Source organism: Crocodylus porosus, unplaced genomic scaffold, assembly GCF_001723895.1.
Source record: "Crocodylus porosus isolate Cpor-Errol unplaced genomic scaffold, CroPor_comp1, whole genome shotgun sequence".
Classification (NCBI taxonomy): domain Eukaryota; kingdom Metazoa; phylum Chordata; order Crocodylia; family Crocodylidae; genus Crocodylus; species Crocodylus porosus.
This window is the reverse complement of record NW_017728907.1, coordinates 13,601,045-13,617,604: the sequence shown is the minus strand read 5'-3', so window position 1 is coordinate 13,617,604 and position 16,560 is coordinate 13,601,045. Positions and strand designations below refer to the sequence as shown.

The 16,560-nt window shown below is 41.6% G+C and overlaps 1 protein-coding gene across 12 annotated transcripts in view; it reads left to right on the top strand.

The window, feature by feature from the left end:
* PRRC2C (proline rich coiled-coil 2C) overlaps positions 1-16,560 on the top strand; it is a 101,450-nt gene that overhangs the window by 61,391 nt on the left and 23,499 nt on the right. For 5 of the 12 annotated variants that reach the window (XM_019530795.1, XM_019530798.1, XM_019530797.1 and 2 more), the window contains 8 exons: positions 2,544-2,793; positions 3,404-3,526; positions 5,200-5,418; positions 7,944-8,047; positions 12,058-12,184; positions 12,967-13,047; positions 13,175-13,411; positions 16,107-16,556. In XM_019530795.1, coding sequence (XP_019386340.1) covers positions 2,544-2,793; positions 3,404-3,526; positions 5,200-5,418; positions 7,944-8,047; positions 12,058-12,184; positions 12,967-13,047; positions 13,175-13,411; positions 16,107-16,367 — 1,402 coding nt within the window. In that variant the 3' untranslated portion in view covers positions 16,368-16,556. Of the gene's footprint in view, positions 1-2,543; positions 2,794-3,403; positions 3,527-5,199; positions 5,419-7,943; positions 8,048-8,995; positions 10,021-12,057; positions 12,185-12,966; positions 13,048-13,174; positions 13,412-16,106; positions 16,557-16,560 lie in introns of those variants that run through there. The other 7 variants (XM_019530792.1, XM_019530794.1, XM_019530796.1 and 4 more) reach the window with 7 other exon arrangements.

Sequence of the window (16,560 nt, the reverse complement as noted above, 5' to 3'; positions counted from 1 at the left end):
GATGAGAAGGGAGTTCCCCAGCCTGTAGGTATGGGGCTGGTTCTTCCTCCCCAGGTGCATCATAGAGGGGGAGGATCACCTCCTTGGACCTGCTTGAGATGCATCTGTGGATGCATGACAAGGTACAGTTGGCCTTCCTGACTGTCCCCCCACTGTCGGCCCATGTTCATTTTGGCATCGATAATGACTCCAAGATACTTTTCTGCCTCTGCACTGATGAGAAGAGAGTACCCCAGCCTGTAGGTATGCTGCTGGTTCCCCCCCCGGCTGCATCGCCTTGCACTTGTCAGTGTTGAAACCCATCCTGTTCTCATCCGCCCACCCCTGTAACCTGTCTAGGTCCGATTGCAGCCTATTTCTCCCTTCTGGTGTCCCCACTTCCCCCACATCTTAGTGTCATCTGTGAATTTTATATCCTTGTCCAAGTAGCTGATGAAGATGTTGAACAGTGCGGGCCCGAGGACCGAGCCCTGCGGAACCCCACTGCCCACATCCCTCCAGGTCGAATAGGGCCCATCCACCACCACTCTCTGAGTGCGGCCCCCCAGCCAGTTAGTGATCCAGTTGACTGTCTAGGTATCAACGCCACAGTCCCCTAGTTTTTTAATGAGAACGGGGTGAGAGACAGTGTCAAAGTCTTTCTGGACTTTCGGAAGGCCTGTGTCCACTGCTACCCCTGCATCTAAGGATTTTGAGACCTGGTCATAGGAAGCCACCAGGTCGGTCTGACAGGACCTGCCTCTAATGAACCCATGTTGGTTGCCCCTAATCATAATCTCCCCTGCTGGCCCCTCATGGACATGCACCAGGATAATTCTCTCAAAAAGCTTACCCAGGACCAAGGTAAGACTAACGGGTCTATAGTTTCCTGGGTCCTTCTTCCTCCCCTTTTTGAAAATGGGAACCACGTTGGCCCTTTTCCAGTCCTCTGGCACCACACCAGAGCACCATGCTCGTAAAGTCGTGCCAAGAGTCCCGCAATGACCTCTGCTAATTCCCTCAGCACTCTGGGGTGGAGATCATCAGGACCAGCTGACTTAAATATGCCCAGTCCCTCCAGAAGTTCCCTGACTAGATCCTCACTGACCCTAGACCTGGGTGCGCCTCCCCTGGGGCCTGTGGGAGCTAGGGGGGTGAACCAGTCCCTACTCAGAAAAATGGAGGCAAAGAAATGGTTAAATAGGTTAGCTTTGATTGGAGCCAGCCCGTGGCTGCCCCCATGGTGCTCTGTATGGGGCTGAGCCCCACGCACTTTGCCCAAGGCAGCCCATATTGCAGTCCTGCCAGTGCCCATCAGATGATCCCAGCTCTGGCCAGTGTACACAGCTTCCTGGGGTCTGCTCCCAATGTGGCTGCAGCCACCCAGGTGCTACTTGGCTCCCCCCACCACCTCTTTTTGCCCCTCCCATGCCACTCTGGGTTGTGGGGAAGCTACAGCTGAGCAGTTTCTGCTTCAGTGAGTGGGGCTCCGGCTCCCAACCACTTTCCACCCACTTGGTCCCCTGCAGGTAGTAGCTCGTGATGCCCAGCTGGTGGAGTTGGGTAGAAGGCAACCTGGACCTGCAACTCCCCCTGCACTCCCCCTTCTCCTCCCCCCCACCCCTTGCAGTGCAGCAGGGACAGAAAGAAGAGCATCCACTGGAGGCAGGTTATAGGGGAGCCAAGCAGTACCTGGGCAGCTGTTGCCACACTGGGAGCAGCCCCACCAAGAAGCTATGTACACGGGCCAGGGGTGGGAAGGGGCAGGGCTTGGCCTCATGCAGAGTGCAGCAGTGGCAGTCGCAGACTACATGGGTGTGGGGGCACACTGTACCTGTCCTGTACCACCTAGGTAAGCTCTGCTGTACGTGCTGTCTGTACCCCCTTCCTCTTTCCTTCCTCCTCTTTCTCCTCCTGGCCAGCTCTGGGCACCAAGCATGTAGGGAGCCCCTGAAATGCACACAAACGCACGCACACACAATTTATAAAGTAAGATTTTATTTTGAGCTATTACACAATTGCCTCAAAAACACAAATCAAGATATTTTAATAAAATTAAAATATATCTATAATTTAACCAATTATAGATAAATTATAAATTATATCTTCTAAAAGATTTTGTATGACCCTTGACAGCTCACCAAAACTTGTTAAGTGGCTCTCCAGCCAAAATAATTTCCCACCCGTGCTCTTCAGCATAGAGACCAAGAACAAACTCTGCTTTCAAGCAAATGTATGTATGTTGCATGTGGCAGTGCAGTTAGTTAAAGTGCTTCTGGGGGTTCTTAGTACCTCTGTTCAAAATAGCTTAGTATACCCAAAAAAGCATAAGGCATTTAAGTTCCTCACTAATAAATTATGAAGTCCAGTTGTTTTTCTCTAAATAGGAGGCCAGCAGCTCACAGTATTTTCAAGGGGAATTATTGTGTGTATATATAGCAGCAGTTCAAAAAATCTTCCCTCCTCCCAAGGCCAGTAGAAATGTGAAGTCTAATTCTAGTACAAGTGAGCATAACAGATATTTCTAAATCTAGAGGTTATTCTTCTTTGTGCTTGATACACAGCCTGATCTTTTGTAGGTCACAGCAGGCTTTTATGCAGAGTGGTCTATCTCAGCCATCACCAGTAGTTCTGTCTGGCACAGCTTTGCACAACTTCCAAACAGTGCAGCACCAGGAACTTGCCAAGGCACAGTCGAGTCTTGCATTCCAGCAGACTTCCAACACTCAACCTATTCCCATCTTGTATGAACACCAGCTTGGTCAAGCTTCAGGACTAGGAGGCTCTCAGCTTATTGATACACACATCCTCCAGGTACGGAGCTTTTTGATACTGGTCTTATTGGTGAAGACAATGCAAGACTGAACCAATGGTGGGGGGGAAGGTTCTGATGCTTTAGTATTGTAAAATGCAATCTGTTAAACGGTATACTGTCCAGACTTGCTTCTAACTAGTATGGGAACATCGGCAGATCCCAGATAGCCAGATGGGTTTTCTGAAATTGTATATGTGAAACAGAAGGCCTTCATAAAATCAGTGTTTACTTTTAGTTTGTTAGGCCCACCTCCGTAGTTGCTATGTGACATTGATGCAAGAGAACAGGGACTTTTAATGGTTCTTTCATAGAATCTTTTTCGCAGCATCGTTGTATCTGCCATTGTAACTGGTCTCCACATTCAGATGGGTCTCTAATTGTGTGTGTGGTATTTTGTTAGTTCTTACTGTATTCAGTATGCAGGAATATTCTGCTTTTGGATTTTAAGTAGAAGTAGAAACTTCACAAATTTGAAATTCTTAGATTTTCAATCTTTTTATGATGTAACAATTTAAGCAAGCTGACTTAAGCCAGAATAATATGCCGTTTTTTTTAAATCGTTTTTCTTAATTGTTTAGTGATGTGTTTTGTCAATTTCTCTCTTCTTAGGCCCGAGCTACTCTCACCCAGGCTTCAAATCTATATTCTGGACAAGTTCAACAGCCTGGTCAGAGCAATTTCTATAATACCGCTCAGTCTCCCAGTGCTCTCCAGCAGGTAAACTATGGCATGGTAAATTTCCTAAATTGTATTTTCTTATTACAAGCATGCTATTGTTTATAACTGGTGTTATGAGCTATTTTTCTTGGGGCAGTTAAAGACATTTCTTTGTTGAATAAAATTGATCTATTATTAAGTCTTGCTGATTTTTTCAGTTACATAGTTCTAACATCTTGCCCTTAATTGAAAATTAGCAAGACTTAACAATAGGTATGAGTTTGAATATAATTTATTTTTAATCTTAATTGCTTGGAACTCTGGTAGAGAAGTTTTCCTATACAGTTAAAGCTTTGAATGACAATAGGAGAAATAACATGCATAGTAGTAATTCCTGGGGAAGAGGAGCACCTTTTGTCTTTAGTGGGGGCATGCATCAGAGAGAATAGCCCAGAGAAAGGCAAGCACATGAGACTGAGAACAGTCAAAACATCCTACTTACCAATGACACATCTCATTGTTTTGCTGAAACTTCAGACTGGTTATAGTTGTGGAGAGAAGTGTGTGCTCCTGTAAAGACTGGGAATGTGCCAGCAGTTGTCAGCAAACATAACAGTCTGTCTGGTTAATCCAGTGATCCTAGGACATTCCCAGATTTGAATGTTTTTATATAAAATGTCAGTGACCTAAATTAATAGGAATTATTTTTTAATTATAACTAGTTTGCTTTTTGCAAGCAAGCTAGTATGTTTGCAAATTAGATACTGATTTATGTTTTTAAAATGTTACATTTTGATATTTTAATGTTTTATTGAATTATCTTGACTGAATGTTAGAGCTGTCAAACAGTATGTATGAGGGGCACCAGTAAAATGGCATATTATAAATCCTATTGAAATAGTGCAAAATCCAGAATAGGGTAGAGAAGTAAAAATGAATACCTTCTCCAAATGGAAAATATTGGCATTGATTTATTTTGTTTGCAACTTATTTGCATACTACTGGTAAAGGAGTTTAGGTCTGATGTGATCAGTGCTCTGCTGCTTGCAGCAAATCATTTCGTTAAGTGTAGCACTGGTTTACAGAGAATATTACACCATTCTTTGAAGGCCTCAGAATACAATATGGCAATTTTTCATGTCTGTATTAATGGGGAACAGACCATAAAATGTAAGCAATATAATAGCTGACTTTTCTACCTTTTTCAGATACTTACTGCTTTTAAATAGCTGTTTGTGCAACTGGTTATTAATCCCTATTAATAAAAAGTATGTCATAGGTGACATGACATCAATAGACAGTCCAGTTCTTTCATTCTAAAAATTCGTTGCCTTGAGCTTCTTGAAGAAGAATAAAATCTAGCTTTACCGAGTAGCCATTATGATTGTTTGAATATTTTGACTGAAAATTGTCATTTTGTATTTTTTTAGGATTAAAATTATCTTGTTTGTTTTTCCTGGGCTGAATTTTTAATTGACTTTTTTGTTCCTTTGGGAAGCTGTTTCAATGATATTACAGTTATTACCCAATATACAACTTAATGCTTTTTAACAGTTTCCTGAAATGCAAATACCCAAATACTTCAACTAATTCATTATGAAATCCCTCTATGTAATGAATTCTGAGACGAATTTAGCTGCATTTCTATGAGTATTGTCAATAGCTTTATTCCTTATTCAGGAGAATTATCGTCTTAAAATAATGAAACTTGTATGAATGTTACTGATATTTTCATATTTTTCCCCCAGGTAACTGTACCTTTACCAGGATCACAGCTTTCTTTGCCGAACTTTGGATCCACAGGGCAGCCTCTAATTGCTTTACCACAGTCACTACAGCCTCCACTGCAGCACACACCACCCCAGGCTCCGGCTCAAAATCTTAGTAGGCCTGCACAAGTAAGCCAGCCTTTCAGAGGATTAATCCCTGCGGGAACTCAGCACAGCATGATTGCTGCTACTGGAAAGGTATATTATTTAAATTTGTGCAACAGTGAAAATGATTAATATATGCTACTTTCATAGTATCCGGAAGTGGTGAGCTTGCTGCAGGGGTTTTTTTGGAACTAAAGTCCTTGTCCTAATGATCTTAGAATGTAGCTTTACACATGGTATGACAAGGAAGGAAAGTAGCAAAAAGCAGGGGAATGGCAAAGATTCATCTCCACTCAAGGCATCCTTCTTCTGACAAGACTCTTGAGAAATCTGAACAACTCAGCTGATTTATTTCCTTTCCTTTGAGAGCTTCCTGGCCCACTTTAGATATAAATGGGGGATGCATTAACAAGGGCAAACAGGTCTTGGACACATGGTCACAACTGGAGGTACCACCCAGCTCTTCTCAGTGCCTGCCTCCCAACTCTCCTTTACCATCCCTTTTCAGGGACCTTTTTCATAATATCCCCTATTTGCATCCTAATCCCAAAGAGACATCCAGTAAATGAAATTCTATGAAATTAGGTGCCCTGCTGCACATTCCACAACCAGTCTCCTTCAGAGCCATCCTTCAAAGTCCTGCATGTTTAGAGTTCCATAGTTTAGAGGAGACTGAGTGTGGTAGGTGCACTCCACCCTTGTGACCCTTGCTGCAAAGCACAAGGAGCCAGTGGGCTTGTGTTGTTGCTCTCTAGTGGTGCTGCTTGCCAGAAAAATCTTCAAGCTTGGGCACATGAGATGCCTGTGTTATCTTTTGGATTCAACACCTATTACATGCTTACATGCCGTTAGGGCGGGGCAGGCAATTATTTCACGCAAAGGGCTGCTTACTGAGTTTTGGCAAGCCATTGAGGACCACATGACAGGCAGCCAGGGGCAGCTAAATATTGATTTTCTAAATTTTTTTTAGGGCCCCTGTGGGCCAGATAGAATGGCCTGGCAGGCCGCATTTTGTCCACCCCTGCATTAGGGGGACTGGACACTGATCAGGTACCCCCTTCAAATTTTGTATTTGTTCCCATCTGTGTCAACTGTGCAATATGCAAATGGATAAGACATTTTGCAGATCTCCAGTTACTGTAAGGTAACCTCTGTTACGCTAAATTTTAATTGTGGTTGAGAGGAGATTGACCAGTGAGACCAGTCTAGTCACAGCTTGAAAGCTTTATTAGGATACACATTAACAAAGACTTATTTGCATCAGTAAAGGCAGTGATTATGTAGCCTTGATCCAGGGAAGAAATAAGTACACTGGCCAGGCTTCTGTTTCATTTGGGACTTGAGTTGGTTTGCTGAGCTCTGGATGGGACCAAATTTTGATATTCAAAAGTAGAAGTCCACTCTAGCTATTTCAAGTATTTATAGATGGCTGGTTTTAGAAACTCTTAGAACAGGATTAAACTAGATTTCTTGTGAACACTGGAAGGTGTTAGTTATTTGGGATTTGTATCCCTGTGAAAGCAAATGGAGTAACAAGTTTCACACTGCTCTGTTACTACTTCACCTTAGTTTACAGTCTGACGAGGCTGCTGTGTTTTTTGCAATTTATCTAAACATTCTAACAAAAACACAGCAAAATAACAGTACATTTGACTACATAAAGTACTACTTGTAAGGTGTTAAGGTAAACTTATAATATAATGTATATAGCCTATTTGACCCATGGTTCTTCCTCATCTTTGTGTTCTGTTTGATTATGTCTAGTTAAATATATGGATGGCTTCCTTTTCTTTGTGGACCGAGCCTTTTGCTGCATCTACAAAGGTTCATGCTGCAGTCCCTTGGCTATTATATGCCTATTATAGGGCCTACAGCCTCTTTTAAAAAATAAGTGAATAAATAAGCCTAGAGCAATCTGTATGGGAATAGGAGGTTCATGATTATGGTACTACACAACCTTACATCTTTTGTCTAGAAACTACAGTAGCAAATAAAAGATGGAAATATCTCAGCAGTGGTCTTGATCCAGACTGTTTTCCAAGGCAGGGCCACAATTGGACCACAGGGATCCACTGTTCCCCTATGAATCTGGATATTCTACTGCTAAATGACATGTTACTTCTTGCTTCCATTATTTTGGCTATTGTATTGTGTCCTTATTTTTTAGAGTTAACGCTCTGTAACTGGATTATTTTGTGGAGCTCTTCATTTCTGCATAAATTAGAGCCGGACTGGAACATTGAGGCTCAACATTTGTTGGTCAGCTTCAGTCAGCGAGGGCTAAATAAAGTCATTTGCAGCCAAGAGTCGAGGTCCAAAAACCTGGAGGGATTCTGGACTTTAATTTATTATATAAGACGCTAGAAATCTGAAAAGCTTGAAATCTCAGGGCAAAAAATAAGAGTTCCTTGTGGTAAAGGAATTGCTCTTGATGAGGGCCTTGGGTAGGAGGATCTCATTGTATTGAAAGTTCCTGTACTGATTTGTGGGGTTTTTTACTGCTGTTTTTCTTTCCAGTGGAGATATTTGGGTTAAACTATCAGCGCAAGATAGTTGATGGATATAATTTAACTTTGCCATTATGAAAATAGCATTTGTAAACTGTTTATTTTCTTCAGATGTCAGAAATGGATCTGAAGGCCTTTGGAAGCGGCATTGATGTTAAACCAGGAACTCCTCCAGTTACTGGTAGAAGTACCACTCCAACCTCCAGTCCATTCCGGTAAATAAGCCATTTTAAACTCAGATTTCCTTTAAATTAGCGTATTGTGAAGCAGTATTTGTAGTTTGATAATGGATATGTAGCCAGTTGCCAGTCCTTGTTCAACTACTTGATGCTTTTAGGGTCAGGTTACTGGGCTAGGTAGCCCACGGACTGATGTTGTATAGCAACTTCTTTCAGCTCTTTTGAAAGTGGTGAGAGTTAAGGGGCTAGCAGTGCTTCTAAATTACATCATTTAATTAGCAATCTTAACATAAGAACAACATTGCTATATGCTATCAGTTAGGCCAAGTGAAGTATAACTCCCAAAACCAAAGAACCTCAACTCTAAAATCTTAAAATTGAATGTTTTAAGTGATATTAGACTGGAACTCTTAAAAATGAGTAATGGATGTAAAAACGGCTGATAGCAAAGACCTGCCTTAGGGTAGTGCTAGAGTAAGTTCTTCAAAGATGTTGCTTTGTTAGCTTCACTGAGAATAGTAACTGCCTATGCAGTGCATAAACTAAAGCACGTGCAAGTCACATCTCAAAGAATGAGTATTATGGCAACATCTCTGAAATGTTAGTTTGTAAATATTCTGTGATTACAGTTCTTAAAACTTGGAAATAAATGCATACACAATTTGCCAGGCCTATTTGGCTGTAATAGGAAAGAGTTAAGAACTTTTCAGGGAAATGTATAAGTCAAATGTAATGTTGCTGATGCAAAATATTCTTTCTTGATGTGCCCACAGTATTGCTTGAGGGGTCAACCTTTTAATTAGGCAGAATAGGGTAGAGAACAAAGCATACAGACTATCGGTGCATATTAGAGGTGCCTGGAAATCAGAGAAAGGACTTTAGTTTGCATAGCTCTTAAAGACAGTTTAAGTATTTAATCGGGTGGAGATAGCTCTTTTCATTTCATACAAATCTGATATGTGACAATTTGGACTTCCACAATAGTTGGTAGAATTTTCGGATTCCTTTGATATCCAGGAGATGAAGATTGCAGTCATTTTCAGACCACACCTCACCATTACTCCAGAGGAGGCAGAGATTTGGGTTTTCCAAAGTCTGCTTTTTCAATTAATGGGCCTTTAAATAGGTCATGTTGTAACCCAGCCAGATTGCACCTGGAGTGAGAAGAGCGTGTTTTCAGAAACTCTAAGAAGGCAATGACTTCTGCAGGCCCTAAAGTCAGAAATGGATGCAGAAATAGAGCTAGAAAGTTCTGAAGATTTCAGTGGACTATAAAGTGCACTTGAGGACTACAAATCATAGTTGAGATTCATTTTTGGACAGTGTTCACTACATTTCACCTGCAGCTGCACTTGATATTTTGTGACTCTATGCTGTTTCTCCATGAACTGTTTTGTTTGACTATAATTTTCACCATGCATGCAATGGAGGGACACATCCAAAGTATTTTCATACTGACATGTTTGGTGTATTGGAAGCAAGCATATCTTAGTCATAGATGTTTTTGTTCAGATACGCTAATGTAAGCGGTGTTGTGGCAGTTGCATGCTGGGGCTTGGGGGTCTGAACTTATGGCTTGATGTCTGTGCCCTGGTTCTGAATGAAGCCAGTTAATCCTGCAGTGCCTTTTTAATATCCAACTCCTTGGGTTGCTTTAGATTTCAAATCATCCCAAATTTTGTTGCATAATGTAGTTTAAAAAGTGTTTTCAATGTCAGCAAGTTGCTAAATTGCTTGCCATCAATTTGCTAGGCAGATAGTTGACCTTTTTTTGTTTTTCATCATAACTTCCAAAATCTCTTTAGTTTCATTTGTGCAGGTTAGATTTCTACTGCATTATACTGACTGTGTTTAGGTGCTTGTGTACAGAATCAGTTGTATTTGGCCCTAGTAAGAGGGAATTTTGGAGGAAAGTTTCTGGAAACATTTCTACTTTTCCTCATTTTCATATCTCTGTAAGAAATGTAACTGCTTTTCTTCAAAAATAAAAAGTTGTGATTTATAGTACATGCATTGCTTGTATCTTTGTGAAATTATCTACTTCTGTGAAAGACTGCAGTTGTGAAACAGAACTTTCACTGAGATCACTGAATGTTGAGCCTGCTTCAGGACTATGGAAATAAATATGGATGTATGGTTAAATACTCAGCTGGAAAATGGTGAAGTCTGCATTCTCACACAGCTTTGCTCTCCCCCTTGTGGATACATTATGGTTTTTGAAATGCAGTATCTCCAGAAACTTTTAATACAAACTAAGTACACATGTTCAGTATTTGGTAATAGTTTATTCTCTCACGCTTGCTTAACTTACTGTTTAGCAGTTCACATGTATCCTCAGATTCTAGAAGGAAAGTTAATGTGTACTATCCTGTGCCTATAGGAGTGTGTACTTATCAAAAGATGCTGGACATTGAAGGCTTGAAGTTAACTCTAATTTTGGCACTTCTTGACTTTAGAAATGAAGATCATCCAATCAATGGTCTAACTACTCTTCAGATATGTCCTTTTAATTACAAGTATATATACATATTTGCAATTGCTGTACTTAGCAGAAGAGCAAAAATAAAAATGTCTTTTCAGCAAACTATAAACCTCTTCAGTTATACTGACAGTACAACATACAAATTACCTAAACTGAGCAGTTTCTTCCACTCTGACAATTTTCATTGAAGATGTGGCTTATTAAAATTAAGTTGAACATCCCTTTAATAATACAACTTTTGTGTTCCGTTAGTACAGTTGTTGTGATTTCATTGGGAGAAGATTTTGTCGGGGGTGGGGAGGTGGAAAAGAAAAAAAAAAAAGGAAGTTCTGTCTCCAAAGTTGGTGTTTTGCTCAGTTGCAAAAAAAAGGCAACATGTAAATTGAACAATTGAGACATTCCCTCTCCCAGACGTATTAGAAAGCCCACGAGAGCACGTATATTTTTTTTGCACACTTTAACAGATCCCTCAGCTGCTTCAAAAGCCTCTCCCCCATAATTTCTGTGCAGCTAGACTGAAAGACTTGAGATTTGTGAGCATTCATCCTAGTTCAAACTGAAAACTACAAATATGAACTGGTTTTAAGCTAACAAAACTGTGTGCGTTTTGCCTGGTTGCGCACACATTTGCTTTAAATCAGTGTTCGTTAACACCTTATAAGAAATGCATCCAACATGCACGGTACATGAAACTTAGAGCCATTAGAATCCCATTTCCTCCAGAATAAAGCTATATAGTATTCCTAAATGCAGGCTCTGCATGCCAAAACTCAGCTTTCGGGTATCGTCTGTTTTGGTTCTATGGCAATTCAAAATGTTCCAACATTTTACAGTCTTGGGCCAAGTTTACTAACCCTCAAACTGGAAGAAATTCTTGGCAAAGACCAGTCCTGGAAAACTTCATCCTGAAAACAACTTCCAGAAAGCCATGAGCAAGGGAAGTGGGGATGAAAATAGATATAATTATACAAGTTAACTACTCCTGTGGTGTGCTTAGCACACTGATTCACAACCCTTTTTTTTTTAGACTCAAGGTATCCCTTGTTGGACTCAAGTTATTCCTCCATAATTTTGGTAAATTTGAATGGCTCCCCATTTCAAAAATGAATTTATTTATTATAGTGCTTACCCCGCTGCCGGGGGGCCAGGCAGCAGCCAATCAGGGAGGCAAGGCAGGGAGAGCTGAAGTCTGCCCTTTATTTTCTTATCTCTCTTCACACCTCACTTCCTGCAAGGATCACTGACTTATCAGTTGTCACAGATTCCTGTGCTGGGAAATGTACAAGCTGAGTGAGAAGTAATAAAAAGGAAATGAAAAGTGGATGGAGTCAGGAGTGATCGACATGCTCTTTCTTCATTCTGGCATCAGTAGTATAAACTTCACTCTTTCTCTGTGGAATTACCATAACCTGGCTTCATTTGCCTTGGCAGTCCAACAGTAGCATCTCTAATATCTGAAGACTGGTTTTTTTTGAGTTAGATTTCCAGCTAGAAAGGCATCATGACAAAAGCATCCACATGGTGGTAGCAGTGTGCTGATTCTAATTGTTGCTTTCTTTTCAAGGGCCAGTTCTACAAGTCCTAACAACCAGTCCAATAAAATGAACAGCATTGTCTACCAGAAGCAGTTTCAGTCGGCAGCTGCTGCAGTGAGAATGACGCAGCCATTTCCTCCACAATTCGCACCCCAGGTGGGCAACTGGTGGCTTCCTAGAAGAAAACTTGCTGACTTTTCTAAATTTAATCCCACAACATTTTAAGGCTCATGGGCCCTGGTATTTATGAGGGGTTACAAGTACAGTTCTGAAACTCAGTGAAGAACGTTTTTAATCAAGCAAATGATTTCATATGAGGCACAATTTTTGTCTAAATTTTAACTGTTAATGAAGGTTTTCTGGTTTGTCGTGCATTTTAATTTTCAGTAATTTCTATCCACCTGAAATCAAAGAAGTTAATAGTCCTAGTTTGCATTGATCTAATACAGACATTTGTTCTGCAGGCTTCCCCACAGGGCTTTTAAAGCACCTAACTGCGGTACAAACTTAGGAGCAAAGGCGGGGGGCGCAAACAGCTCAGTGTCTCTGAAGGGTCCCAGTGCATATTTAAGATGACTTTAAAAAAACAAACAAACAACAAACAGATTCGTAGGCTCTTCTTGGAAATGTAGTTGTAAAAGGATCCATTGTACACGTGAATAATTGCAGCAACCATCTTTAAAAGGTACAACAGCCAGGTTATAACTGGACGTGGTTGAGCTTCTAGATAAATAGATATTGCGAATAAAAACATAAGATATGTCTGCATAGATTTGGAGTATTTGGCTTAAGGATTCATTTTGATTTTTGGATTGATAAATGAGTTAACTTTATGCTAGTATCTGTAAGAAGCCCATTTTACTAGTGATGTCTTTAGTTTTCAGCTTGCTAAAAGTGGTTGAACACCTTTTTTTTCCCCCCCATTTTATGTCATTTAGAGTTTTCAGTTGTTGGAGCAACTCTTTTTCTGGAATCCAAACATGGCCTATCACAAAGAGAAATCCAGCTACATTCTTGACGTTAGTATAACTTTCTAGTAGGCACAATTCCTCTTCCTCCACTCCTCGAATGAGAAGCCAACATGCAATCTAGTTGGCAATTTTCTAATGGCTAAATGTCTTCTTTTGTTGTTTTTCCCCAACTTAGATTTCCTCTCAGCCTAACCTGATCCCTCCATTGGTAAGAGCCCCACATACTAACACCTTCCCAGCACCTGTTCAGAGGCCACCCATGGCACTGGCTAGTCAGGTGCCACCTCAGATGACCACAGGCCTTATTAGCCACCCTCGTTTACAGCATGTGGCCAGAGGTCCTTGTGGATCGCTCTCTGGAGTCAGAGGCAATCAGGCCCAGGCTGGGATGAAGGCTGAACAAAATGTGAAGGTTAGTATTTTGAACAGCCATGCTGTTAACAACTGTTCAGTCTTGACAGCTCGCAGGGCAGGAAGGCAAGAATTTCTATGAATCATGTCTTAAGATGCCTCTGGATCTTTAACCAGATATTTTAATGTCTAAACAAAGACCACATCTAACAGCGCCCCTCACCCCCTCCCAGTAGCACTTTTTTTTAAGGAATTACAACTATAGTAATTGACAGCAAGCTCTAATGTGGTTGGGGGCGGGGTTTGTGGCCAGTGGTCATCACTTGAAAGAAATCTCAGATTTTTAATATTAGGAGACTGCATTTTTGGATGAGATAAAACCCAAGATCCTGAATAGCTGTGATTACCGAAGATACCGCATAACTTCCAGAGTAGCACTGAGCCCCAAACGTACTGGCCAGTTTCTAAGTTCAGTCCTGGCTAGTTTTCCCTGTAACTTTAACAGCACTTCTCTCGTCCTGTTATAAACTGTTACACAGCTGACACATTTCATGCAAAAGGTTGTTGCTATTCCAATAGTACATGGTGTGAAGTATGTACATAACTTGTAAAGCACTTTGGGACCCTTCAAGCTGAGGCAACTGTGGTGGCTTTGGGAGCCTGTGTCGGAACACCATAAGCTTGTACTGTAATAAATTGTACTCATCTGCCAATATTTTGCATAACTGATTACCCAGCTCCTTAGAGTTCACGTTAAAGGAACTCTTGCTAATTATTTGTCATTCCATGTCAAATACCTCGGGGTATAGAAGCAAGGTAGAAAAGGTTGGTTGGTTTGTAAGCGATTAGGCTTTGCGGAAAATGTTTCAGAATTTCAGTCCTTCACTTAAATCTTTGTTTATCAATTCAGCTAGGACTACAAATTAGCTGTAAACCTAACACACAAGGGTGAACAGTATGTTGGTGTGACCTTGAATCAGGATTGTCACACATGAAATTTCCCTTTAAGACAGCAAACACATTGTTTAATCTTATTTTCTGTACCTCCTCCTGTGTTTTTCAAACAATTTCAGAAATAACTTATTACATGTGAACAAAACATTTGAACTGTATGGGCTGCTGCTGTTGGCCTTGGGTCTGCAGAAGGATTCCAGGTTCCCACATTATTGTGCTGAAAGCAGTCTTATCACTGCTCAGGCACAATCTAGTGATGGCAACAAGGAACTAAGACTTCTGATTGTTATTCCTGCTCTAACATATCTGTAAAGTGGATAAAATGTCCACTTTGGGAAAACAGTGCTTCTAAATATTGTGGCAATGCCTGTCACGAAGATGGGGTGGGTACAATAGAGGCTTTAGCTGCAGTGGGACAGTATAACTGTATTGGTATGTTGAGTTCCTAAAATTTTTCCTCTGTTGCGGTGTGGCCAGCTTCCAGTGTTTTTTTGCTTTTCTTATATAACCCTGCACAAAACCAGTCAAGATGATACAGTGGCAGAATTATTGCTAGTATTGATGGAGCTTATGCAACAAGTATAAGAATGTTGAATCCCAGTGTCATCAAGGCAGAGGGGTTGTGTACTCAACACTTGCATCAAGGGTGTACTCAACACTCCTGTCACATTGCCGCCCCTCCCACAGGCATTGCAGACGCCATGGGACAGGGAGGCAGGTTCTGCACAGCCTGTTATGCCCCCAGCCCATGGGGGTTTGGCAGTGCAGGCCGTGGGGGCTCGGAGAAACCAGAAGTGCCACGGTGGGCACTTCTGGTTTCACTTTCTTACAAGCCAGCATGGTGGTTATTTGAGCATGCCAGCTTGTAAGATGCCAGTTAACAGAACGTTTACTGTATTTGAACAGTTTACTGTATTTGAACTAGAGGAAAGCAGTGTTTTGTGTTTTACAAGTTCCTTAAAAATAATAGGGATGAGCATGGCCATGCAGCATGTGCCCTGGACCAGTCTGCAGAACTATGCACAGCAAATTTGTGTGTTTCCCTCACTACTACCATACAGTGGGGAGAGGGAGTTGACTCCAGGAGACCCTGGGGTCAAAAAAACCCACGTGAAAAAAGGTGGGGCAGTGCACATGGCTGCAATGCATGTCACCTAAAACTGGAGCCTGGCCTACTGGAGCCACACTCCAGCTCCCAGCCAAGCTCCCAGCTGCAGAAGTGCCATGGCTGTAGTTTCCCTGCCCCCCATTACCCCAAGTAAGACTGCTGGGGCCAGCAACTGTGGACCAGCCTTCCCTACCCTATCCAGAGTAACCTGCTGCATGCCAGAGGGTGCATTGTACAGGTATTCCCCAGGGACAAGTAGCACGAGATGTGCTGCTGCTGCTTGTCCTCGGGGGAACCAGTGTCCGTGCTCATCTGGACGTGGCCATAGAGTTTAATCCAGATATTAATGGGATCTGAGTCAGAGTGTTCAGAATTAGCCCCCAGAAAGGGAAAGGAATTCTGAAATAGTGGCAAGAAATGTATGGGAGGATTAGGCTTAACAGTCTGTTTTTAATGAGAAGAACTGTCAGGCATGGGAGTACCTGCAGAAGATACTAAAAGCATAGCAAGATCTTCCCCTTTTGGAAAAGCCAGACCTGTAAACTTGATCATGCAATTTTTTTTAAAAAAGAGAGAGAGAGAGAACCTACAAAGAAAAAGTGGTTTTATCCCAATTCTTTCTTGTTTTGTTTTTTGTTTTTGTTTTTGTTTTTTTTTGTTTTGTCTTTGTTTTGGTTTTCTTTTGTTTTTAAAGGCAAAGCAGAGAGCAGAGGTTCTCCAGTCCACACAGCGATTCTTCTCTGAGCAGCAACAACCAAGCAAACCAATAGGGGGCAAAGTGCAGAAAGTGGATGAAAATGGAAGCAAACCTACAGAACCAATGGCAGACTCCTCTGGGGTCTGTCAGGAGAAAGTGGAAGAGAAACCCACCCCTGCACCTCCTGCAACAACCAAACCTGTTAGAACTGGACCAATCAAACCTCAGGCAATCAAGACAGAAGAAACAAAATCTTAAAATCTGCGTGGTTGTGGGGAACGGGGGATAAGACCAGCAGCATGACCCTGTAGCTCAGAGGACAAGAGAGGTAGAAGCTATTGGCACTGATAGACATAAGTGGCTGCATGTCCAATAAAGCTTTTAGGCTCCTTGGGCTTGCAGCTTTTCTTAACAGCATGAAGTCTGGTTTTGGTAAGGTGTGCATGTGTAT